Source organism: Ammospiza caudacuta, chromosome 1 (assembly GCF_027887145.1).
Source record: "Ammospiza caudacuta isolate bAmmCau1 chromosome 1, bAmmCau1.pri, whole genome shotgun sequence".
Taxonomy (NCBI): domain Eukaryota; kingdom Metazoa; phylum Chordata; class Aves; order Passeriformes; family Passerellidae; genus Ammospiza; species Ammospiza caudacuta.
Window position 1 is genome coordinate 67,195,027 of NC_080593.1, and position 25,657 is coordinate 67,220,683.

A 25,657-nucleotide genomic window follows, 5' to 3' on the forward strand; every position below is an offset into this window, starting at 1 on the left:
ATGCTGCCTCCCTTCTTGTAATTGCAGCATCCTTTCCCCCCATTCTGAGAAATACACCTTTCCTTGCTCCCTTTCACACCATAATTCAGTGCATCCTCCTCTTGCCCACCCTGTCTCTTGCTCTGCTTCCCCACCCTAGCTAAGTTCCATGCTTTTATTTCAAGTATGTGCCACTGAAGCCACCTAATGGACTGTCAGGGCATTTTCACCCACATCCAGTGAGCCTGTCATGTCACAGTCTGGCAGTGACTGACTTCTCAAGCACTGTTATGTTTTGTCCCTAATCACTCAAGTTACTTAGCTATGTGATAACTGCCCCAATTTTGACTTTTTAGAAGGCAATTTTCTAAATGCTATCATTTCAGCACACTCAACAGTGCTATGGGCTCGTACTCCCCATCCTGCCTTTAGGTGACATTTTTCTACAGTCTCACACTTAGTTACAGCTCTGTAGGGCAGGTCCTGTGCATGCGCGCCAGCAAGAGGGCTACAGTCAGGGACCAAGGCTCTAGGCTGCCCAGGGCTAGGAGCAGGGCTGCACACCTCTGCCAGGGTGGTTAGGGAACAACAAATAAATGAGGAAGGGCACTTAGAATTGTACTAAAAGCAGAAGCTGTGCCCAGCAAGGTTTGGAAATGGAAAGGCATCCATTAGCTGTAACTGCTCCAACACTGAAGAGAGAACAAATAGTGCAGGCATTAGAAACATTCTTTTTTAAGGCACTTTTTTTTTTTTTTTTTTTTTTTTTTTTTTTTTTTTTTAGATAGCACCAGGGACAGTTTAGGCAGCTGCAAAGTAAAATGGAACCACAATACAAAGATGCTGCTCAGCTGATGGTCAGGCACTGTGCAAAGGGGCAGCTTTGTCTGGTTCTGAAACAGTTGTGTTGGGAAAAATTCCATGTTAAATAGGAAGATATAGGCTCAGACTACTGATTACTCTGGCTCCCCTTCCACTGATAACATTTCAAGCTGCTATTCTACAATAATAGCAATTTTAAAAACCCCTGATAGTGCCAGTATCTGTCATGCCTGGAATGTCAGTAATCAGTGTTATTCTAATATCCATCAGCAGAGTTGAGCTGACACATGCCATAATTTATGTGGACAAAAGGAGCATACTTGAAATACAAATTGTGTCCTCATGCTCCCTGAAAAATTTAAACTCATATCCTATTTTACAGTTGAACAAGCTTCATCTACACTGTATTTCTGTGCCCAAGGAAGACCCCACCACCATTTACAAAGTATAGCCAGGAAGAGAAGCTCAAGTAAATATGGATATATATAGATATATATATATATATATATATATATATATATATACATTTGTGTCTATATTTACATATATGTTTGTAGATATATATGTTAAAATATGTAGAACACTTTAACATAGTTTTATTCTGGTTGTACCCAGCCCAGAAGGCTAATTACCTTTGGCATTCTAAAGTTGACATTTTTCTCTCCCCATCAGCATTTACAAAGTATAGCCAGGAAGACAAGCTCAAGTAAACATGGATATATATATTTTTTTACGTGTCTATATTTACATTTATGTTTGTACACATATATGTTAAAATATGTGGAACACTTTAACACAGTTTTATTCTGGTTGCACCCAACCCACCAGGCTAAGTACTTTTGTTATTCTAAAGTTGACATATCATTTTTCTTGTGTGTCAAGAAGTTGCAAATTCTGTTTATAACCTGATTAAAAAAACTTTCTGTGAGGCAATGTAAGATGTAATGCTAAACAACATTCCCTGAAACTAAGCTTCTCAGAAAACAAGAAAATCTGTTCTTTGGGAGAGTATGTGTCTTTTAAATAAGCACATCTTACCTTTTAAGAATGAAAAAAAAAATTCAGCTGTGAATGAGCCATTGTGGGGCACTAGAAATAGCATTTGGACATTGCTCTTCCTGGGATGAGGGCTCTGGATGGGCAGAGATGACTTACCTTGGAGCAGCTCTCGTGCTCTCAGCTCCTGCTGTCCCTGGCTCCTGCTGGGGACACAGCCCAGGTGTCACAGACGTTCCTGCAGAGGTCCCAGGCAGGCAGGCAGGCAGGGAGCAGGGTGGCAGTGGAACATCCCTGCTGTGTCCAGGGGCAGATCCAGAGGGTACCCAGCTGTGCTGCAGAGGCAGGCACCCCACCCCATGCAGGGTGCAAACTCAAAGTAGCTGCTTGCTTCTGGCAGTTACTCTTAAAGCTGAGACTTTGGCACAGCATTGCTTTGTGCCTTACACAACTTCCTCCAGAGTCAATAATCAGAAGATTCAGGTATTTTGAATCCTTCCCTCTAGACTGATTTCCCTTTTTGTACCCCCATCACTCACAGTAAAAGCTCGTTTTGAAAGCAACTTTAAATTACAAATTAAAAAACCCCAAAATCAAATTATCAAAGGCACAAAAAAATCACAAAAGAAACAAAAAGACTCACTACCCACCACTACTTTGAGACATAGCAATGTAGTTTTATACTCTCTGCAGCCCCTTAAGCACTTCATAAGTCAGCTCCTGCAATGCCATCTCTAAAAGCAGTACTTTCAGCCTCCATGGGAAGACCCACAGATTTACTAATCAATGTTCTCAGACAGATTATTTAAGAAAATATAAAGCAAATTAAACTTTTTTCCTTTAAAATAAGCAATACAAAGCTTACACTGCAGTCTGTCAAAATAGCATCTCCAAGAGATAAGGACTAATCATGGTGAATTAGACTTCCTTAAAAATTAAGGACATGGGGCAAAAGCAGGAATAACTAGCAGCTAAAAAAAACAAAACAAAAAACCCCCAACTATAAAAACATTTACATCATGTTGACTAAGCATATTTTTCCCAAACTGCTTTCTCTTGTGAGCTGGCTTAACCTGATGAACTGTATCAATCTGGTTCTCATTTCTGCAACCAATTTGTTTTCTAAACTCCATACAGCCAGTTGCATAAACAAATACTTATTATAACCACAGAAGCAGCTGCCTCAGTTTCTGCTGTAACCAGCCATTTACAGGTGATTCATTTGCTCAGGCATTTTTTTTCCCACATGCTAAAGTTTAGCTGTAAGAAACAGAGGCCATAGGTTATAAAGTTTTGTGAGGAAACAACAGAGAAATGAAGGTATTGCTCACAACACACTTCAGTCTGGTGCTCACACAGGTACCAGTGAGGGGGTTTTTCTATCTATAAATCAGACAATTGTAGGGACACACCACTGTGGTCTACAGGAAGGTACATCATTTATTTACTATTTTTAGCTTTATTTTTATGTGTACATCTGTACACTTCAACCAGATTCACAAAATGTAAAACTTGTGTTGTCAGAGTATTTCATACAGAGGTTGACACATAGCTTCATGATTACTTAGAAGAACATGCAATAAGCTACAGAAAGTTTATGAAAATATTTTAATAGAAAATTTCAGTTAAATAAATTGCACAAGAAATCATGTTTAACTTGCAAGTTCTGTTTATAAGCTGCTATGAGACATTTCCTACTACCAAAAATAAAATAAATATAAATAATTACCTAAGATTCTTTAAATCTTACAATTGGACAACTGTTCCACTGTGTCTGCATTCTAAAGAATGGAAGTGGAAATTGTGCAGAAGAATGTTTTACTTTAAATAGTTGTCCAACTGTTATTGCTGTTTTTCAGAGAACCTGAAAGCATGCAATGAAAACTTCAAAGACAGCTGAATGCACATATTAAGGTTGTTAACACAATTAAAATGCAAAAGATAACTACAAAAGTTTCTCAAAATGTTGTGGTTTGTTTGTTTTAGGGGTTTTTTAAATATGTACATAGAGAACTGTACACAAACAGGGAAATAAAAAAGTTGCTTAAAAATGAAATAGAGTAGTATACAGTATTTACAACTTAAATGCCATCCCTTTTTTAACTGGGGCTAAACTATTACATGAGCATGCAGTACACCCACTCAAAACAAGTACCTTTTGCACACTATAACAGAGTCCTGTACAAAGCATAAATCAACTAAATGTTAAGTCACTCTTCTCCATCACAGTTGTTGCTATCTTTGAGCTTCATAACTTTGCCTAGGTCACAACACTTTAGCTTAGGCAACTTCACAAAGTGAAGCTATGAACATCTATTTCTAATACAAGTTTGAAGAATGCATTCTGTCAACAAGACAGTTTATGGTGAGACACCAACAGTGTTCTGTTGTTTAAGTCATGCTTGGTGAAAAGCTGTACTGAAGGTGCACAAGTCTGTCAGTGGACTAATGGATATTTTTTACCTTTGTCATTTTTAAAGATTTTTAAATTCCCGTTTTCCTCTCCTCCTATTTGTTCAGCCAAATCCAAATGATTATAACACTTGTATTTGTAAAGCTTATAGTACAACTGTTAAAGTTATGAATACAGATGCTAAATACTTTTTCTAACTGTAAAATAGGTATTTATTCTTAGTGGCCACTGTAAGCACTTATTAAGAATTATGTGCTATTCTATATATTGTCACAGTCAAAAGTTTAGTTCTATAGATACCTGATTATCCTCTAAAACACCCAAAATATTAAGGACCTTCAGAACTCCATTATCTGTATAAAATTTAGGCACATTTCAAACAAGCAATACCTCTAGCCAAGTAATGCTAAAAGGTTTTAGATTTTTAGCTCCCATATACCTTATATTGGTGGATAATCCAAAATGGATTTTACAGTGTTGATACTAAATTTCTCAAGTAAGCCTAGAGAGTTAGGTCTCAAATCAAAAGGAATGCCATTTGTATCAATCAAGTATTGTTTATTTCACTGAAAATATTTCACTCTTCAGTATTTACTTTGCCTTAGAGTTGGTGTTTTGGTCCACAGAAGCAGCACAAAAGGACATATTGTCCATTCCCTTCAACAGCTATCAAATCCTGCTAGCATTCATGCAGTAGCTTCCTAAAGTCTTCAGTAACTACAAGATGAACAATCAGAAGTGACAAAATGCACGTTCCTGAAAGAAAAATATTTCTTTAGATCATTATTTTAGAGCGCAATTGTTTTTATACCTGCTACACTGGGAGAACACCCCAAGCAGTAATACATCTTCACAGGCTTTGAGATGTCCTTGTGATTACATTTAGAATTAATGCACAGCCTGAATTTCACGTCTAACTTCAGGCACAATTGTGGGAAACAGCAGAAACAGCATGCTTCAGGATATAATCTATCACAATTTTAGGATATCAAATGTATGTACTCAGGTTGAATTCTACTTTCTATGATAATTTCATTTCCCCAAAATTATGTGCAGCTTCATACACCAGTTAATGAACCCAGATGAAGATTTCACTGCTGTAACAGAGAATACTTTTCCCACTGACTTTAAAGGTTGTGATGGTGGTGACCAATGTCTCCACCAAATATCTGACCACTAGCCCAAGACAAATGTTCAGCTCTGTTAAATTCATCTCTACTCAAAGAATATTTATTACTTCAGCTGAGGATTAGAACAGTCTTTCCACCTGGGGCTGCTCCCAATCTAAAGACCAAAAAAAAGTTATAAATTAAAAGGTATCCCATCAATATGCTGGTGCAATGGTATGTTAAATTTTGGTAACTCTGAAAAAAGGTTCTGCTTTAGCATTTTTGTGTATTTAATACTCCATCATAATTTATGAACAACATTCAGAATTTCATTTTGTCTCAAATTACATGGGATTAGATTGGTTATTAGGATGACAACTGTGACCTATCTCCATGTTTTTTCCCCTTAACTGAAATACCCATATGATAAAACCCCTATTTCTAGAAACAGAAGAGCAACTGAAAAGCATCTCAGGTTCACAATTGCATTTCTGGGCCCTATTAGAGTCACAGACTTTCTGGGGCGGGAGGCTAACTTATTAACCCACAATACTACACCAAGCAATACTATTGTGTCTATTCATTTGGAATTATACATATGTGATGTTGAATGGCTGTGTACAAAAACATCCAGTTTAATATGCTCATGATATAAATACTTAGATTTAATGCAGGCAATGCATTATTAAAATATGCCTAGTGCACGAAATACATAAATTAAAACAAAAAGACCCAGTTCTTATAGTTATTAGAACTCAGACTCCATTACAGTTCCTCATTATATATGTGCTCCCCACAACAGAACTCAAATACAAATTGTAAGCTAAATAAATATTAATGTACAATATGTTGTGACAGCAACACTATTTTCTTTATCAAAATCAAAACAATGTGCTTCAAAAATAGAAAGCTACTTTAGACAAGTTTAGACAAGCTTCACATCCATGTTGAATGTTCAAAACTGGTTAAATTATTGGTTTCTTCAAAAAAAATGCCAACAGCAAGTCTTGACTAGCCACAACACACAGCTTAGTTTCATAAATTCAAAATTACCCAGAAATTTAAGGACAATAATTTTTGGAACCTTTTTTTCCTGAAACATAGCTGCAGGTTTTGACTCAAAACAGAATTTGTGATCTGGGGAATAAGTCAAGCCAATCAGAGCAACGCCAAATGCTCCTCAGCTGCTTCCCAAGAAGAGAAGCCAAAGAGCAACCACCTCCAGTATATGCCTACAGAGATTGTGGAAGCTCAGTTGAATGCCAGAGTCAAGGTCAGAGAGGTCATCTCCAAGGGGAATCTCCAAGCTCATCTGCTACTGACCTCCAAACTCCATTATCTCCAAGGAAATAATACTAATTAAACAATATTTGGGTCACTTAAGAAAGCTTTGGGTCAACAGAACTTGGTTCTATGTGTGATTTTGGCTGCCTAGACACCTGTTGGAAGAACAATACAGCATCCCACATGTTATCCATCAGGTTCCTGGAGTATGTAGAGGATAGATTTGGAATAAAGATGGTTAGATGTGCCAATCAAGGATGGGGCATTGCTGGACTTGCTACTTACAAGCCAAGGAAACCTGCTTTGTAAAATTCCAATCAGGGACAGCCTCAGCTGCCATGGTCACAGTACTGGGATCCTGCTGAGCATGCTGAAGGTCAGTGTTAAAACAAACATTTTAGACTTATAAGAGCAAACTTCACTACGCTCATAGCCCATGGGAAGGGTTGCTAAGGAGGATAAAGTACTGGGAGTTCTTCACCAACAGTCTCCTGGAAACACTAAACCAGCTCATCCCCTTTAAGGTCAGCAAAGAGGCAGAGCAAGAGACCTCCTTGGTTTAACTGTGAACCTCTGAATTTGCTCAAATCCAGAAGAGAAGTGTACCAGAGATGGAAAAGCAGAAAAATACACACTGAGAACTAAAAGGACATTGATAGGATGTACAGAGAACTTTAGGAAGTTCAACAAGGACAAGGGTAACATCTTGCACCTGGCAAAACACAATGCAGGAGTGCAGCACGGGCTGGGATGGACCTGTCTGAGGAGCAGCTCTGTGGAAAGGGATCTGGGGGTCCTGGTGAACAAGCAGCTCCATGTGAGTGAGCAGTGTGCTGTTATGGCAAAGGAAGCCAACAGGATCATTGACATGATGGATGGACTAGATCGACAAGAGCATCACCAGCGGAGTTAAAATCACCATTATCTCACTCAGCCACCTGACAGGCCACATCTGCAATAATGGGTTCTCTGTGTCTAGCTTTGGTCCCTGACATGCAAAAAACACACAAAACCATGGACAGGCTGGAAAGACTCCAGAGAAAGGCCACAGGGATAATCAAAGGTCTGGGAAGCCTGACATATGAGGAAAAGCAAAGAACTCGGCTGATTCTGCCTTGAAGAAAGAAGGCTTAAGGGAGCCTTTATCAACATATTCCAATTTTTAAAGGGAGGTTGGAAAGAAGAGACTCCCTTTTTACAAGCAGTCACATGGAAAAGATGAGGGGTAATGTATACAAATTACTTTGTGATATTCCAGTTGGACACTGGAATAATGCCATTGGAACAAAATCACAGGGAAGTGTTGGACTCCCCAGTACTGGACACTTTAAAGACTTGGTGCTGGGCTACCTTGTCTAGACCATGCTATTGACAGGAAAGGTTGGACCAGACCATGGCTGAGGTCCCCTCCAACCTGGTATTTTACAATTCTATGATCATACTGATAAATCAAAAGTGTGTGGAATGTTTAAATCTTTGATAGCAGCAGCTCCTAAAAAAACCAGTAGCTTTTCCTCATTAAATAATATATTCAGTACTCCCCCTTCTTCCAAATATTAAACTGTGTCGATGCATTATTTGTTCTGCACAGTGCAGAATGTGCACTTTGATACAATCCAGAGACAGGCAGAGCTGATTGAAGATAGTGCTAAAACATCTGTGTGGACAACACTGCATTGTCCAAGGGTGAACCAGGGTACCATCAGTGCCATTCACACACAAGATTCCTTTGTAGCTTCATTAAGAGAGGAAGGGGGAGGGGAGGCTAGCTAAAGTAATTCTATTTTCTATTGGAAAAGCTATTTCAGTTGTTAGCAAGTGTCAGGTATAAAACACACTCCACAAAGCCACCATTCACTCATTCAAATATACATATATACACAGACACACACACAAACACTGACTAAAGCACCTTATGCTTAACAACACTGTTTCTAGGGATATGGAATGAAAGTTCCAAGTTTTGCAGACAGAAGGCCACTTACACTCTCTTTCACTGCTGGAGTTATTAAGCAGTACGTTCATGCTGTGATCAAAGAACACTTCACAGACAAACTTTTCATCATTATAAACTCCTCACAACAAACAGCTGAAAACAAACTTCTGTCAAATAAAGCCTTGTCCCTGTTAGGCCACTTAAGCATTACATTATCTGCCTGTCCCCTCTTGCCAGGCAATAATGCCATACAACGCAGAGAGAGCTAAACACACAACAACATTCTAAAAGTGAATACAAGTACCTATGCAATAAAAAATTATTTGGAGAAAGGTAGCTTAAAACCTGCAAAGATGCCTCCTTGTCCAAGGGGGAGAGTTACAACAGCAACAACTTCATTGGCACAGTAATTAAAATGAAGAATGAAGTTCATCAATACAAACACATGTATCTCATCAGTTGGCAGCAGCCTGCTGTAGTTTAGCTTAGTGAAAGACAGCCAGCCATTGGCCAGTGGCAGCATAATAGCCTCCTACAAAAATTAAGAATTGAGATTAAAAATTAAGAATTTGGAACATGTGAATAAGTTTCAGTGTGAGACAAAGGCATGAGACAATCTAAATTACTGAACACAGCGAGTGCTTAGTGATGCGTTTGGTTTTGATCCAGACAAGCATTTCCAGGTTGTCAAATAAAATGTTTTAAACTCTGTTGAACAAGACACTGTATCAAGTAACCAAATTAATCAGAAATAATCAAAGTAGAACAAGAATGAAGATGTGACAATTTTTTTTAAATCCTCTCACCTAAACATATGTGTAACAAGGCACATTAGGAAAAATATCTTCAATCACTTTATTATTCAATTTGACTTAAATACCTGAAACCAGTTTTCTCACAATTTAAGACAATGGGGGAAAGTTTCAATTGCTTGTTACAGATGTCATAATTTCATTGTCTATTAAAGTGCAATGGTCATGTGCCAAAAATTATAAGCAAAAAGTAAAAGACAAAAGACAAAAAAAACAAACCACAGGAAAGTTTTTGAAGACATTCAAAAACAGTGACAGTATATGTATTCAGCCACATTTTTGAAGCAATTAAAAGTAAAAATAACACTGAAAATATTTACAAACCTATACTTTAACTTGTTCCCTGCAAAGCCCATAACTTTGTATGTTTTCCAAACAAGACTTTGATGCTTTTAAAGAAAACAAATACTATTAGCATTCCTAGCACTTCAAAGAAATGTGGAATAAGATAAAGGCAGACATGTTAGTTCATTATATTTTAAAGTACTAAGCAATGACTGGATTGCAAGTTATATTTTAAACATATTCTTTTAGGTGTGCAGTAGGTGCCAGTGTTTGTGACAGTCCTGAAAGTCTTTTTGACATCATAACAGCAAAACCTTTGAGTGATTTATTCCCCGTCATCATTAAGAGACAACTGCTGAAAAGCATTAAGCTGAAAAAAGATGTAAAAGATTCCTCATTCTTCACAGAACTTTATGCCCTTTTAATTTTGTATTTCATAAATAATTAGTCATTAGACTTAATTTCTCTTTACTCCAAACACTCACATTTATGACATTCACATGCACAACACCACTCGGTCCCTTTTAAACTAGAAAAGCACAAACCACTAAAAGCTAAGTATTTGAAAGTTCTAGGTATCTTGACCTTTCCAAAGATACAAAGTGTTCAGAAACAAGGTAGTAAATACATTAGTGCTGCCCCACTTACAAATTTTTGGAGTACGGTAACTATTTTATTACACTTAATATTTTTGTTCAGTAGAAAACCAAGACATCATATTGTTAACCCTTTCCATTTTCCTCATAGGTTTCCTCTGACAGTTTGTTGTATTTGTGTTTTCCTTACAGAATGCATGTAGGGGTAAGGGTCCTACCAGCGCTTAATTAAATATAGGGAGTTCATTTGCAATGAGCACCCTTTCTCTGAGGTTTGCAGAAGGGCTGGTAGCCATGTGTATGCTTAAGACAAAGTAATTTCAAGGAAAACAACAGTTTAAGATTTGTTTGTACATACACAATGGCTTGTACTTAATAACCTTCATATAGTCACCCTAAACTCCTGATTTCTGACAGGCTAAAATCACAAAGAAATGTGCCAAGGAACGAAACTGCCACGAGCCATTCTTCACACAGTGCTAATTATATCAGGGTTGTTAAAGCTGTAGTTCTTGAACCCCATCAAAATTAATCTACATTTTGAAACAGATCTAACAGTTGTTTTGAATGCTGAACAAGAATATTCAGCATTCAGAGAGATTCTTCTAACACACAAAAGTCAGTTATCTTGCTATTTCACCTGAATTCAAGGAGAATTGTGCACATTCACAGAATTCTTCTACATTCCAGAGCTTACCCAGCCACCTGCTCAGAATTAAACCCCAAGTTTGGCACACGGAGCAGCTTTCAGGACGGCCCCTCTGTTTCCTTCCAAGGTGATAAGGACAGCGATGCCACCACCAAGCAGGGACCTGCCTGGCAGCTGCTGGAGGTGCTCCATCTCCATCCCTGGATCTCACAGGGATCCCCCCGGCCCGCGATGGAGGCACGTTAAGGCGCAGTGCAGGAGTGCAGCAGTTCCAACACTAGAGGACAGCCTGCTCATTTGACTGAGCCTCGATATTTGTAGTGCACTTTCCACATAGCTTCCTTCCTCTTGCACCAGAATTCGAGTTCATAAGCTGATGAATCCACTGTCAGGACGCTTCTCTTCAGATTGAAGACATTTTTCTCCCCCCTTTCTACATGAGCTTCAAAGCGTTGCAAGAATTCTTGAAAATGAGATAATTAATGTCAGTACTGTCTGTCCAACACCAAAGACGAGAGCTTCTAGGGGAGCCATGTTCTTTCCTGCTACTCTGTAAATTCCAGCTACTGCAGCACCTAAGGATCACAAGGAAAACAATGATCAAACCACAGAAAAAGCCAAGGTTGAAATATGTGACAAATTATCTACTCTATGTGACAGCTATTTATAGAACATTACCAAACACTGCATTGCTTCATGGCATTACACAATTACCAGCCTTGCTTGTATTTTTACAGTTATATATATCCTTCAAGAATGATTTTCCCAATTGAACCAGATCAACTTTTCCATCATCAGTTTAAGAAAATCAAATCTTGTTGTTTCCCTTTACACATCTTCAAAATTTTTTTTAACCTTTTTTGCCTTGTGCCAGTTTGAAAAGGTAGCAAGACAGTCCTCTAAAAATTGACCAGGTCTGAAGAGTGGTTTAATACTGCTTGTATAGGCAGGGAGAAGACAAGAACAATAAAGCTGCTAGTGTCAACAAAACAATTGCAAACACACATTGACCAGCTTCATTTAATATTTCAGCTGAATAAACTGGTGATACTAAATGAGTTTATTTCAACTTAAAGTACTGAATTGTTAACAGTTGTTTAGTAAATCCAGCAAAACATGAAAAAGGCCAAAGTATTGCAGTGTTTGCCATAAATGTGTATGAGAGGAAATTTCTAACCAATACAATTAGAATTTGAGCTATAGCACATAAAAAGATTCCGAACTCAACAGATCATTTTTCTTGTACATTTGTGTGCAAATTCACATTTGAAATATAATCTAAAGAGGCCAGAACCAACCTCAACCAAACCCAAAACTTAATTGTAGACCTTCAGTATGTATTGTCTCAGATGTTATCTAGTCATAATTAAATGCTTTCAGAGATCACACAGGCTCTTTCAGGCTCAAAGAGAACTGAAAAGTCATCACAATTTTTTATATAATATAAATATAAATATGCAAGATTTAAACTAAAAATGGGACTTTTTTTTTGGTTTTGCACAGTTACTAACAGGAATAGTCTGCTGGAGTGATCAAAAATCCATCAGTGACACAGAAATACATTGAGTCACAACAGATTTTCTGAAAGTACAACCAGCATCTGAATCATCTGACATCTTCAACAAGTAACACCTCAGTTTCACAACAGCTTTAGGAAGAGTAGAATTCAGTCATGACTGTGGCCATAACAGTACTTACAAACACTATTATTCACACTGTTAGGCAATTTTTTGGTTATTTTTATTGTTGTGGGTTTTTTTTAAACATATTCTGTAAAGTATATTTTGCCTGAAATATCTCACCAGAAGGCTAGCCTTATGATATTTCACTCAGCTACCTTTCATAAGCTTTTCCATTTGTTCCTTGGCTAGCTGCTGTCAAAACTTGAAAGAGATCCATTAGACTGAGCCCACTACTGACATTAAAATTATTTTTCAGATTGAACTCTCAAAGCGAATTCAAATTGGCCAAAAAAGTATACCAGAATTGTCACTACTAGATCAGTAACAGAAATTTTGGGCTTTAAGAAAACACTGAGATACTCTGGGAAGTATCCAGAATAAAGCAATAAAAATTTGGTAGTTTGCTAATTATGTATTATTACACAAATAACACTGTGCAGTACAACCTGTAATGCATAATCCAGCACAGATGGTATGGAGCCAAAAGTATGTACAATAGGCTGCCAATGAGGGAAATGAGAATTGTTACCAAAAAGGAGTGTGCTGGCGAAGAGGAGGAAGGACAGGCCCTTCTGGATCAAATACAGCTAAAATCCTTGCCTTAAGCTGCCTGGTGTTTATATATTCTTGTCTGGCTTGGTGGGGTATTTTTGGTTGTTGCTTTGTGGGTTTGTTTTTATTAGGGTTTCAGGGTTTTTTTGTTTTTTTTTTACTGTATTCCCTTCTGATTAGTAATTTTTCAATACCTTTTAAAATTTTATTTAATACCTAATTTAATTTTAATTTTTTAATTTCCATGACTTTTCAAAGCTAAGAAACAGAGGAGTCTCCTGCTTTTCTATATGCTGCTAAAAAGGTTCCAGAACATTAGAAAGTTTGAAAGATCTTCCTGACCAAAATTAAACTTACATTTTGCAATAGTCTATGCTGCCTTCATTCTCCTACACAAACAATGCAGAACACTGGAAATGCAAAGTGGAAATTGAAGTCAGTTGGCTATTTCAATTTCTTAAGCACTGGACCAGGCATATTCAAATAGCTGATATTTCAACTTGCATCTCTCAGTTTGCAGCATAATAGCTATTAAAACTCCTCTTTAATATTTGATCACCATAATTTGCCTTCAAAAGCTCCCCACAGAATTTCTATCAGTATGAAACAACCGAGTTCTGGCCAGAAACAAAAAATGCTTCAAGGTGAAAGTAGTTGCCTAAGCAAGCTGCAATGCTCTGTGCAAAACCTTTGGGAACAGCATAACAAGTCTATAGTCTAAGCTTGGAGAAGTTCTCAGATGAATCTGCACACAAACAGGATTGCTCACGTGCTAAATGCTTTGATCTGCAAAACTGGATGCCAAAAATACAACTGTGTTGCTCCTTTTTTTATGCAAAGATAAAAGACACAGAGTACTTTCATTTGAGAGACACTGATCCTGAAACCTCCCCACCACAGAAAGCTGTGAAAGTCTCTGCTTGGATCTTTCAACACCACATTTCCTATCTCAGTTCTTCAGAAATGCTCCTGCATGGCTGACCTTGTAACAGGCCACTGCCATTTTAATCCTAAGACAAAAATCAGCATAACATATAACATAAGGCACTCAAGTAGTTCCAACTTATCTTAGCAAAAAAAAAAAAAAAAAATCCAACCTCCCCCAAAAAATAGCTATACTGAACCATACTGTGTTAACTGGTGGAAATTCTAAGATGAGAAATCTGTAGCAATTAAAACAACATTTTGAGGAAAGTTTTAGTGAAACTTCTCATACATTTGCATTTTTATTTAGCCTTGAAAAACAATAGTCAGGAATGTCTTTCAGCAGCAATAAGAAATAATCTGACACAAATCCTCTATGAATGAGTAGTGATACCACTATTCTGATAACCTGGGCAGAACACAGGAAAACCAAAGTGAAAGGTGGGAAGTTTTGCCTTCAGACTATATGGGGGTTGCTAGTATTAAGGTGCCTAACTCGAAAGGTCTGTGAGGGTAAGGAAATCTTTTCTGCAACACTGAAGATTTTTGGGCAGAAACTACTGCTCAGTTAACATAGGCACCATTCAACACATGGTTTTTAATGCTGAGAACTTCTTACCAGCACTGCTGCAGGCAAGAGTGTGCTTCTTTCCTGAAAAAATAGCATTCACTATTTTTCCCCCCACAAGAGAAAACTCACCATGCTCCTACTTGCTTGGGAAAGCTACTGTAGTCTATTTATAAATTTGATAAACAAAGCTGGATATGATAAAACCAAAGAATGACTACAGTATCCTAGAGGTTTTATGGCCCGTGTTTCAGTGCTGACATAGATAACAGAATTTCTTGGGAAAGATGGAAAAGCAGCATCTGATACAATAACTCTAGATGAGGACAGATGAGCAACATTTCCTCAAAACATTGTTGGCAACAAATTCATGTCGTATTTGGTCAGGTGTAAGCCTTCCACATTTCACTACATAACACACTCCTACTTTCTGCAATGTTTTAAATATGAGTGTGGTTTTTAACAACAGCTCTGTGAACCTTTGGGCTTTAACAGAGAAAATTGTTGCATCTATCTGAGGATACAATGTCAAGAAATAATGAAAAAATGTATTTTGAGTGGTGGCCATTCATGTAATTCCATAAGAAACTCTGTAACACATGCCCTTGCCAAACAATATTCCACCTAGAACATCAGCAAAGCTTAATTTTTCTTTTTTGGGAGGTGAGGAGAAGCCACTCTATAACTATTGTAAAAATCCTTAATAAACAATTAACTAAGAAAAGCAGTTTGGTCTTTTTTTTTTTTTTTAAGTTAGATGTAAAATAAGAAAGAAACCCCCCCCCCCAAAAAAAAAAACAAAACACCCAAAAAACAAAAACAAAACAAAACAAAAAAAAAACCAGAAAACAAAAAAAAAAAAAACAAACAAGAACAAAAGGCAGACTTACTGGTTATCATTGCTCCAGTTACAGAACCCAGAAATCCAATGCTGACCACAATGACAGATATCAGCCTCCCCTGCCTATGCCTCTGCAGCATCACAAACATTAACACTCCCACAGCACCATGGACAAAGAGAGAGGAGAAGAGAGCCCAGAGGAAAACCCAGTACCACATCTCTGAAAGAAAGCAGTCAAATAAAGGGTTAATGTTTTTAAGATAAGAACTTCATAAGTAAGAAACTTTAAAACATTGCTAACAATCAACAGTAGGAGAAAATCAATACTGATTTCCATTTTAAAAGTGATACATGTGACACTATCAGCACATGCTCAAGACTCTTTCCTCATTTCAGCAGTCTGTCATAAAGGACTAGCTGAATTGCATTAAAAATTATGAAAAGGATTTTGGCAAAAATATTAATTCAGATTTTTTTTACAGGTAGCCATAATTCCTTAGATGGCTTCATTAAATAGTGTTGACTGCAATTTCATAGTGGGCATTGTAATTGCTTCTGTCAAATGAAATATTCTGACATAAAGACTGAAGGAGGAAAAAGTCAAGAACTGGTTTGGGGTTTGTTTGGGTTCTGAGTTTTTGTTTTGGGGCAGGTGTGGATCTTTTGTTGTTTCCCAATCCCCCACACTCACAAATAAGAGACAGCATCAGGTAACATCAGATGGGAGAACTGAGATTAAAGACTTTAGTTTATCTACACCCAGGAGCTGTAATAGAGTGCTCCATCAAAGTGGCTTCAAAAGTGCAAATAAAAACGTTATCATTTTAACAAGAAATTTTAACACATCTAACTCCTTGCTTCTAATTCCTTAGTAGAGAACTTCAGAGAGAGGCAGTGACTATTATTTGAATTACCAAAAAGGGCATCAGATCATGAGAATGTTTGGAGCACAAACATTTCTTTGAAGAATGGCAGACATGATGAGCACCTTCAAAGAAAAGAGCTGGAACCCTGGAACCATCAATGGAGCTACACAATAACTCAAGAAACTTTCTCACTTGCTGTCAACTTTCTAAAAACATTCTACAAATCAAAAGGGTGAGTAAATAAAAGAAAAAAAATCCCTTTTAAGTGAGCTACAGTGGGTATGTATCATTACAGAACTTAGCAAATTAGGGTACATATTCCATAATCCCATGACACTGTCATTAATTCAGCTTTTGCTGCAGTTCCCCTCAAAAATAGAACAAAACAAAAAACCCCAGCTTCCTTACAAAAGCAAGATACTTATTGCTTATGAGGCAAGCCTGTATTAAAGTAGCTTGACTCATATCAACTATTTGAGGAAAAAAATACAACCCAATTAGCTAACTTTAAAAATACTGAGCAGCACAAAACATACTGTGAAAAGATGCTGAGAAAAAAAAATGTTGCTACACAATAACCACAGCCCTGGGAGTCCATTGTCAGTAGGATATGTATATAGATAGCACAGATAGAGAGTTTAAGCTTTTTATTTAGCAGTACTTTGAGAGTTGCTCAACCCTTCCCCTTTCACACAATGAAAATCTGTCTGCCCAAGGACGTACAGCTCCTCTAAATCATGAAAGACAAAAGACTCCCTTAAAAGAGCAGCAAGGAAGGTGGCTGGCAAATCCACATCCAATGAATTCTTCAACTGTAGTTCAAGCTTTTCCTTCTGAGTGCCTGGGTACATGTGTCCACATCCTGAGGGTGGCTCAGAGCAGCTCTCATCAGATCCTCCATCCCTTCACCCCTGGCCCCAAGATGGGTGTCAAAAATCTTGGCAAAAGGATAATGACCATGGTACTCTGTTCCACTAAATTAATGTCTCGTCATTCTCAGAAGCCACTGTGACAGAACAGTGGCAGGAGTGTCAGGCAGTCACTCCACAAACTTCCTTACTAAAATGAAGAAAGACTGGCTGACCTAATCTGTGGGAAGGGAACCTTTCCTGCTGTCCTAACAGGCCTGGTCCATTACTAGCACAGCCTGGGTATTTCCATTGCTTTATTCAAGTGGCAGCACATAAACAAAAGGATTAACCAAAGATCCACCAATATAGAACATGGCAGCCCTGCCAGACCTACAGTTGGACAACAGGAGGATTTATTAACCAATCTGGACCAAGAAAGTCTGTGGGAATCTGCCACTGCCACACCCCGTAATTTCTACAGGATTTGCTAGGCACTGCATCACCTTTTAGGAAATTGGTGTTTGTAGGCATTGCCAACCTTTAGCAGGTAGAAAAGACAAATGACTTCCAGTCTTAGGAAAACTCACTAGGATGACTGTATTTTTAGAAGAAAATGAAAGCTTATGGGAAGGCAAACTACTCCCCTGTAACTAAGAAACCAAAAATATTTACAAACTCTTACACAACAAAATAGCTCCACAGTGAGCGACGATCTTCGGTCTTATTTACATTCCAAATAAGGCTCAAGGAAAATTAACATCACCCCTCACTTTATATTTAGGGCAGGAGGCTTGAGAATAGAACCAGCACCAAAATGTTCTGTTGGCTAAAGAAATATAAACTTCAGTTCTTTGCTACACACTTTCTCCTCCTACTCTTTAAAAGCAGCAGGCATATTGAAAAAGAAATTAGAGAGCATCCAGAAATATTCTTTGTTTGACACAAAAGCTGCTGGAGCTTTGTTAAACTATGACCTCCCTTCATTAAGACATGATGTATGTCTTAAAACATCATGTAGGAGCTGAAACAGGACAATCACTTCCAAGCGCGTTCCCTAGGAAAGGCCAGAAGTTATCCTTTCTTATCCTCCTTTATTTACTCTTTCTATGCCTGCTAGTTCAACACATTTATTTACTTCTGCTTGTAGGGTGAGTGATGAAGCCAGCCAAGTAAGTTGTTTAACAGGGATGAACAAGGTAAGGAGAGAGAGAGAGAGAGAGAACTCTTCAAGCAAATCAGGAGACCTTAAGCTCCATTCACCTAGAGGACAGCACAGACACTCTTACCCTGATATGGTGAGGGCAGAGAATTATTTATGTTCTGTAAAATTCAGTATCACCTAACCCCTGAACCACAAAGAGAGATGACTCTCAAAAGCAGTATGTCAGAGTAACACTGAAAGACACAAAGAATAGCTTAGGAATAACACTGAGAGGTGCCACTAAAGAATAGAGAAAGAGAATGAGGACCTCTGAACACAAATGGCCAAGACTTCACTTGTTCAAAAATGACTGAGTAGTTTGATTGCTGAATTGACTTGCACCATCTCTAAGGAAGAGGAAGTGAGACTGAAGTGTCTCAGCTATTTATGTCCTATACACTGACTGATCCTTTAAGCAGCATAAATTTATGTATTGCTACCCTGACAAAAAAAGCACAGTCCAATTTCAGTCTTTGTGCAGCTATTCTAATTAGCTGGCTCTTTTGACAGCATCAGCTGCTGTTACGGAGGTAATGATTTACCTATATCTGTCAGAGAGATTCAAATACTCACCTAGCCTCAGTTCATTTAGTCATGCCCTCAAAGAGATATGAATCGTACAAAATAAAATAAAAAAAAAACCAACAAAATTCTTGCAACTTCTTTTGCTTGACCCTAAAAAAAGTCAGAGTTTACTTTTAAAGTATCCAAGTTACTTGAAGTCACCAAAACACAACATACATTATCAAAACTCCACAGTTCCTAGAGAAACACAGGAACTAGGGCAGGCCCAGTAGTTTACAAGCATAGTGACATTCAGTAAATTGCAAAGATGTCACAGCTCTTCTAACAGGAACAACTAAGATATATTTTTCATGTTTAAAATTCTTAGCGCTTAAACTGAAAAGAAGATTTAAGACAGTGTTTATGCTCCTTTCATCTGGTTTGCCTCAGTTGGGGATTTTTTTCCTACCAGAAAAGCTGCAAACTCAAATACCTTGTAATTAATGCCCAATCACATCAGTTTTAGAGCACTTTGTTAATTTTGGTATTCATATATATCAGATAGATATCATCCATACATTATGCTTACGTACTACAGATAAACATTATATATATATATATATTAGTGTAGGCATACACAACATTAGAGATTGGGAAAAGACTTATGTTACTGTTTAGAATAACATTCATATCACTTCCATCTTAGAAAGACTTGAAGACATCACTCCATCACCAGAAGCAGATAAATGATTTTCAAATATTAGCTATATAATGTATCAATATGCTGTCCTACTGCCACTAAGCTTCAATAAACATGGACTATCTCCTTAGTCCTTCATCTTCAGCACTCTTCCTCTAGCTCTAATCTTGTTTTGCCAGATGAATAATGATTGCCTACAAGATGTCATAAATCAAAATTGATTACTCCAAAACAAAGTGTCTCTCTCTTTCTCTTTCTATTCTAAGCCCTGTACCCAGCCTACTGCTATCAGTTACAAGTAGTCAAGCAATAAGCACCTGTACTAAGAATACAAAAATACAGATTTAAGTCAACAAGGTAGCACTCACCAAATTTAGAATTAGAAAAACCAGTAATGTTAGATTCCTGTAGCTTATAAACTCAAAGCACTCAGATGAAGTGACAGCTATAATAACTGCAAATGTAACTCAGCTCTTTACATGCTATATTTTTTTCTTCAGCACCAGGTCCTGTCCCTAATTATTGTATTAACTGGTACTTTCAAAGTTATCAACAATACAGTCAAAGCGTTCTTTGGAGATGTTAAGATTTTTGCTGCACTAAGTGGGGAAAAAAAGCACTTTGCTGAGGATCATTTAAATCTCAAATTACAGACTAGTCCTCTCAAGTAACAGCATAGGGGGCAAAGAAAAAAGAAAATCCAGACAATCTGGGAAAAATTAGCACAAGATGGAGCTTAGGAGCTTCTATTAGTAGAAATATTGCCAAGTCCTTTATTGTGGAAGCAGCCTTTAAACAATTTTTATTTTACTGGATACTAATAATGGGATTTTTTCTCTGTTTTCAGTTCAATTTCAGCTGCTATCTGATCTGCTCTAGTAAACCCTAGACTCTAAAACACAACCAGCTCATATAAAGGAGATGTTCTTGGTATTTACTGGAGGATGTAACAAAGAGTGAGGTAACAGCCACCCCACCTCTCCATGACTCCCAAAGCCTTACTTGCACCTCCCAGGAGAGGTCAGGAAGAGAGGAAGCAAGCACCCCATGGTGATGGGCCTGTGTTCAGCTAAAAGGAACAACACCAGCACCTTCAGCTGTTACAGGGTGTGATGGGTATGGCAGCAATGAACTTGTCTGTGGTCTCCTGGGTGTTTGAGGCCACGAACGAAAGACAGGATTTCCTTTTTTTTTTATGTTGAACCTGATTCACATATATGGTGTCAAAATAATCTTTTAGTTTCTCATTAACAGGAAAAAGAACCCACCAAAACTAAGCTATTAGGGTGTGAAGCATTCCTAGCTTAGGCTGGTGTTCATATCAGGACCCTGTTGAAAAATTCAGAAAATTAACATATTTTTAAGAAGGAAGCTGATAACATTTTGCAACATGTTTGTGAACACATAATCAATATGATTTATCTGAAGGAGATAAGTCTTCATTTGTGCAACTTTAAAGTCCAGTTCAGACCACAACATTAAGTCCAAAAGTAGACAGGAGGTAGTCTTGAATATTCATAGAACATGGCATATTAATGATTTTCTTGTCCCAGTATTCTGGGGAAATTTCTCCTTATACCTAACAGTGGTGCAAAAGGGAATGGATTAAGTAGTCAAAGAAGATAAACTCATTCACAAACCTATTTTCTTGGCAGGGAAAAGAACAGAATTTCTGGTCTTGAGCAAAGTTTACTTTGATAAGGAGTAAGTAAGGGCTCGTAACTAGTTCAGCTTTTTGATAATATCAATGATTATATCAATATATATTCTAACCTGTGGAAAAGATTTTTAAGCCCAGAGCAAGTTTTGGACTGTTGACAGTCCATGAGAACATTCAGGTCAACAGGTTATGGCTGTAAGAGCAAACATCGTTTAAGCACAAAATTAGAAACCGCCACTACAACTGGCAGTGACACATTCCCCAACAACACTACAATGGATAAAAAAGTATTTTTCATATTTTTAAGCTAAAAAGAAAATACATTCCACATTAAAAATACCTTATGCAAGCCCTTATCTTATTGAAAAGCACTGAGAAGTGAGCTGATATTAACTCTCAGCACTGAATTTCATAGAAACGCCTATGCTGCACAATGATCTAATAAGAAAAACTTTATAGAGGATGTGTGGCACAAAGTAAAGTGAAATCCATTGTGAACTTTTTCCTTTAAGAGTACAAGTTTTTAAATAGGTATGTTAAAGTAACTACTCAGGAAGTGAACTGTGTTTAGTGTGTCACCACACTAATACCTGGAAACTCTAATTATCAGACACACACTACAAAGTTCATAGACCAGATAAATATGAAAAGGTTAACCTTTTTTATTACACTAAGATGCATCCTGAAAGTTAAAAGAGCAATAAAGATAATCACTTTCTGTTTGCTACAGCTTCAACTTCAGTTACACTTCTATTTTCATCCCACTTCTACTTCCATCACACATCTTCCACCTCTAAAAGATTAAAAAAGAAAACAGAATATATCTATTAACCATTAATATAGAGTGCAAAAAGGTGACATAATACTCTTTCATAAATATTAGATTATTTCCATAACTGTTTAAAACCTACTCCTACTCAACATTTTCCACTAATCTGTCACCAGCTAATACACCCCTACAACGGAGCAGAAAGAATTTACTCAGTTACATCTCTGCTATTGACACCCAATCCTGTTTGTTCAGAGCTGGAAGCTTATGCTTTTCTTTACACAAGGACAGAATAAGAGAAGATACCCCTCTCCACTGTATGCCTTGGGTCTCACAGTAGTCCACACCCATTTTTAGCCTGAGACCGAGCAGAAAAAAGCCAGTTCTGGCCAAGAGCCAGCCAAAGCTCCCCTCTCCTAAAAGAGGATGAAGGACCTGACTCTACTTCGGTTCACATTATTTCTTTTGTAACAGCTGAGTCTTTAAGAATCCCAGATGTTTAAGACTACAACTACTTGTCAGAAAACAGCTGTCACCTCATTCACTCCCACAGGTCTCATTACCCACAGGTGTACTCAGGGGTAGTGGGGGAAGTCTCTGATTCTCCACACTCAAAACTTTGTGGTTTTCTAGTTGGTTTTTTATAGCTCTCTGTCAAATGCCAATGAGCATATACCCACAAGGGGAAAAAATAAAATAAAAACCCAACCACCTCCACAAACACACTCCAGCCTTCCATACGCATTTATACACTCACACACTTTCTACGATCCTTCACTCACGCACAGGTACTCATCACTTCACTCGCATACACACACCCTATGCCATCAGCCTTATTTTATTATACATGGGCATAAAGAAGTGAGGGAGCACATCCCCCACGGTCATGTCCTTTGCACGGGCAGGCACCGCAGACACCGGGCACACACCCCAGCCCAAGCAGCACCTCACACAGACCCCGCCTGACTCCCGGACCCCACAGCAGGCACAGACACACAGACACAGACACCCGATGTACCTGCTCCCAGAACACGCATGCAGGCACCCGGAGAGACCCGGGAACACCAACACCAGCCCTCCCTCCGCGCAGCACACAGGGAGACCACCGCCACCGCCCGCCCTCCATTGTGCGGCGGCCCCGCAGCGCGGCCCGCAGCCGCCCGGCCCGCCGTGCCCCGTTACCCGTGAGGCTGCGGAGGACGGTGCCGTGAGCCCACAGGCTCAGCACTTGCTGCACCGACAGGTTGATCATGGAGTTGTCCCCCGCTTCCACCTTCATGGTGCCGCCGCCGGACGGGGTCCGGCAGCCGCCGGGCCGCGGGGCGGGAGGGAGACGGCGGCGAGGAGCGGCAGGGCGGGGAGGCGGCCGAGGGAGCTCCGCGCCGCGGAGGAGACATCGAGGACGGAGTGGGGGAGGCGGCGGCCGGGGGAGCCGGGCGGTCTCGGGGGAGGAGGGGAGCCGGCCGCTGGCGCTTCCCTGCCGCTCAGGGGCAGGGCCAGGCGGCGGAGCCCATCATCACCATCATCATCATCACCATCATCATCACCATCATCATCATCTCCGCCTCCTCCATCAGCAGCGGCCGCCGCCGCCTCGCCGGCGGCATCGTCACTCCGGTCACCGGCATCACCTGGAGCGAGGGCGGGGCGGCCGCGGGCCGTGCCTAGGCGGGCGGCTCCATGCGGGAGCAGCGGCGGCAGCGGGGCGGCTCCCGGCGCCAGAGGCGGCCGGAGGGGAGGGAAGGGAGCGGCGGGAACGGGAGCGGGGCAGCGGGAGCGGGAGCGGGGCAGCGGGAGGGCGGCCCCGCGCAGGCGCGGCGGGAGGAGCCGGGGGCGCGGGCTCCTCCCTCCAAACGGAGAGCCAGCGTTCGGAATCACGATTTGAGTCAAAGAGGGCGGGAAAGACTGGGAATGCCGTGGGCCCCCAAAGAAACTTGCCTTAGCAAGAAGTGTATCAAATAAAATCTGCATACACCTATGGGTAGATATAAAGGGGAAAATGAAGTGATAACATTCCATGGTGTTAAAGTATTTAAGTTGATGCTGCTGAGTGCCTTTAAACATCGGAGGAGAGCAAAATGCAGAATCTGAATTCTGATAAGAGCGGTGTTTTCACCTCGCTGCTCGCAGCCTCAGCACACGGAGCTCCAGAGGGCGCGGGCGGATTCAGCTCCACGGCTGCCTCGGCGGGGTCTGGGGACACACCCCCGGCGGAGCAGGACGGCACCGGGACAGAGGAGCGGACAGCACAGGGGGAGCGCCGCTCGGGAGTGCCGGGGCTGCCGGGGCGCAGGCGACAGCACATGTCGCAGCGGAGGAGCTGCCACCCCGAACTGCCCTCCCGAGCTGCCACCCCGAGCTGCCCTCCCGAGCTGCCACCCCGAGCTGCCCTCCCGAGCTGCCACCCCGAGCTGCTCTCCCGAGCTGCCACCCCGAACTGCCCTCCCGAGCTGCCACCCCGAGGCATCATCCCGGCAACGCTGCGTGACGTCCCTGCCCGTCCCTTTGAACCTCGCAGCTCCGCCGTCACTGCGGCCGCAGATTAAAGCCACCGAAAGTCAGAAAACGTCAGAAATCGTGAGCGAATCTTTACTCCGTGCTTTTGCTTTCTTTATGTAATAAAGGAACAGAGCCTTTAAGCTGGAAGCGGCTTCTTGCATGGCACAGTGCTTACCGATGTGAAAGCCAGCAATCATCCCGCATCCATTCTTAAATATGCATCCCTAGGCCACAGGTAGTGTCCACACTTCCTCGCTGGCATTTCTTCAGCAGTGCTTGCTACAATACCTCATAAACATAATTTTATGTCAGCATCCTTTGATGGAAAGGGTTGGAGAGGTAAAGCAATTTATAATAAAATTTGCAATTTATAAATTAAGAGCCAGGACAGATAAATCAGCTCATATCCTGCTTGATGCCAATGACCCGATTTTTTTCAGATAGATTTATGCAGGATGTCTGGTTCAGGGGTGTGCTTCCAAAGCCTTTTGCAGCTGACAGTAGTACTTGGCATTTCTGCAAGTAGGTATTGAGCCAGGCAATGAGAAACTCACAGGGAAGAGCTCCCTAGGGGGCTCTGGGTTTCACTGGTTAAGCATGGCATCTCTGATGGAGAAGGAACTCAGCTGCTGGGCCAGGTCCCTGTCCCATGATCAAGAGAAGGTCCTTTCTCTTCCTCTTCTTATAACCCCACCACTTCACAGCTGTGTAAGTCAGGCCCTAGAGAAAACAGTTCCCTTCATTATACAGTAGTGATTTATTTTTAAGGCAGAATTATTCCATACTTGGAGTAGGGCTCAGTAAGAAAATAGCATAAAATTTAAGTTTGAATGTGAAACAGAAAATGAATTATTTAGGAACAGTTTTTATGGTTTATTCTTTTTAACTCCTGCATGCCAAACATTGAGAAAACAAACATTTTTAAATGTCCTTAAATAAAATCCCCACCCCTAAATTTATTTTTGTTGCAGACCAATGTCCCAAGAACCAGGTACACTCTGCAGGACACTCTGTGGTGTAATAGAACTTACAGTAAAAAGGAAGACTACTTTTGGTGACCATTTTACCTCATAAATCTTCTATGACAACCTACTGACAGATGTCAGCAAGACTATCTGATAGGCCAGAGGCATGCTTGGAAACATGCATGTGTCTGTAA

General features: G+C 39.8%; 1 protein-coding gene across 1 annotated transcript; it reads right to left on the minus strand.

Moving 5' to 3' along the window:
* Positions 1 to 3,217: 3,217 nt before the first annotated feature.
* Positions 3,218 to 23,578, minus strand: TMEM170B (transmembrane protein 170B). Its single transcript, XM_058816915.1, has 3 exons — positions 23,182 to 23,578; positions 15,498 to 15,668; positions 3,218 to 11,456 (listed from the first exon to the last, which is right to left on the minus strand). Exons 1-3 carry the CDS (start codon positions 23,276 to 23,278, stop codon positions 11,326 to 11,328), a joined length of 399 nt encoding a protein of 132 aa, XP_058672898.1. The 5' UTR covers positions 23,279 to 23,578; the 3' UTR covers positions 3,218 to 11,325.
* Positions 23,579 to 25,657: the final 2,079 nt, after the last annotated feature.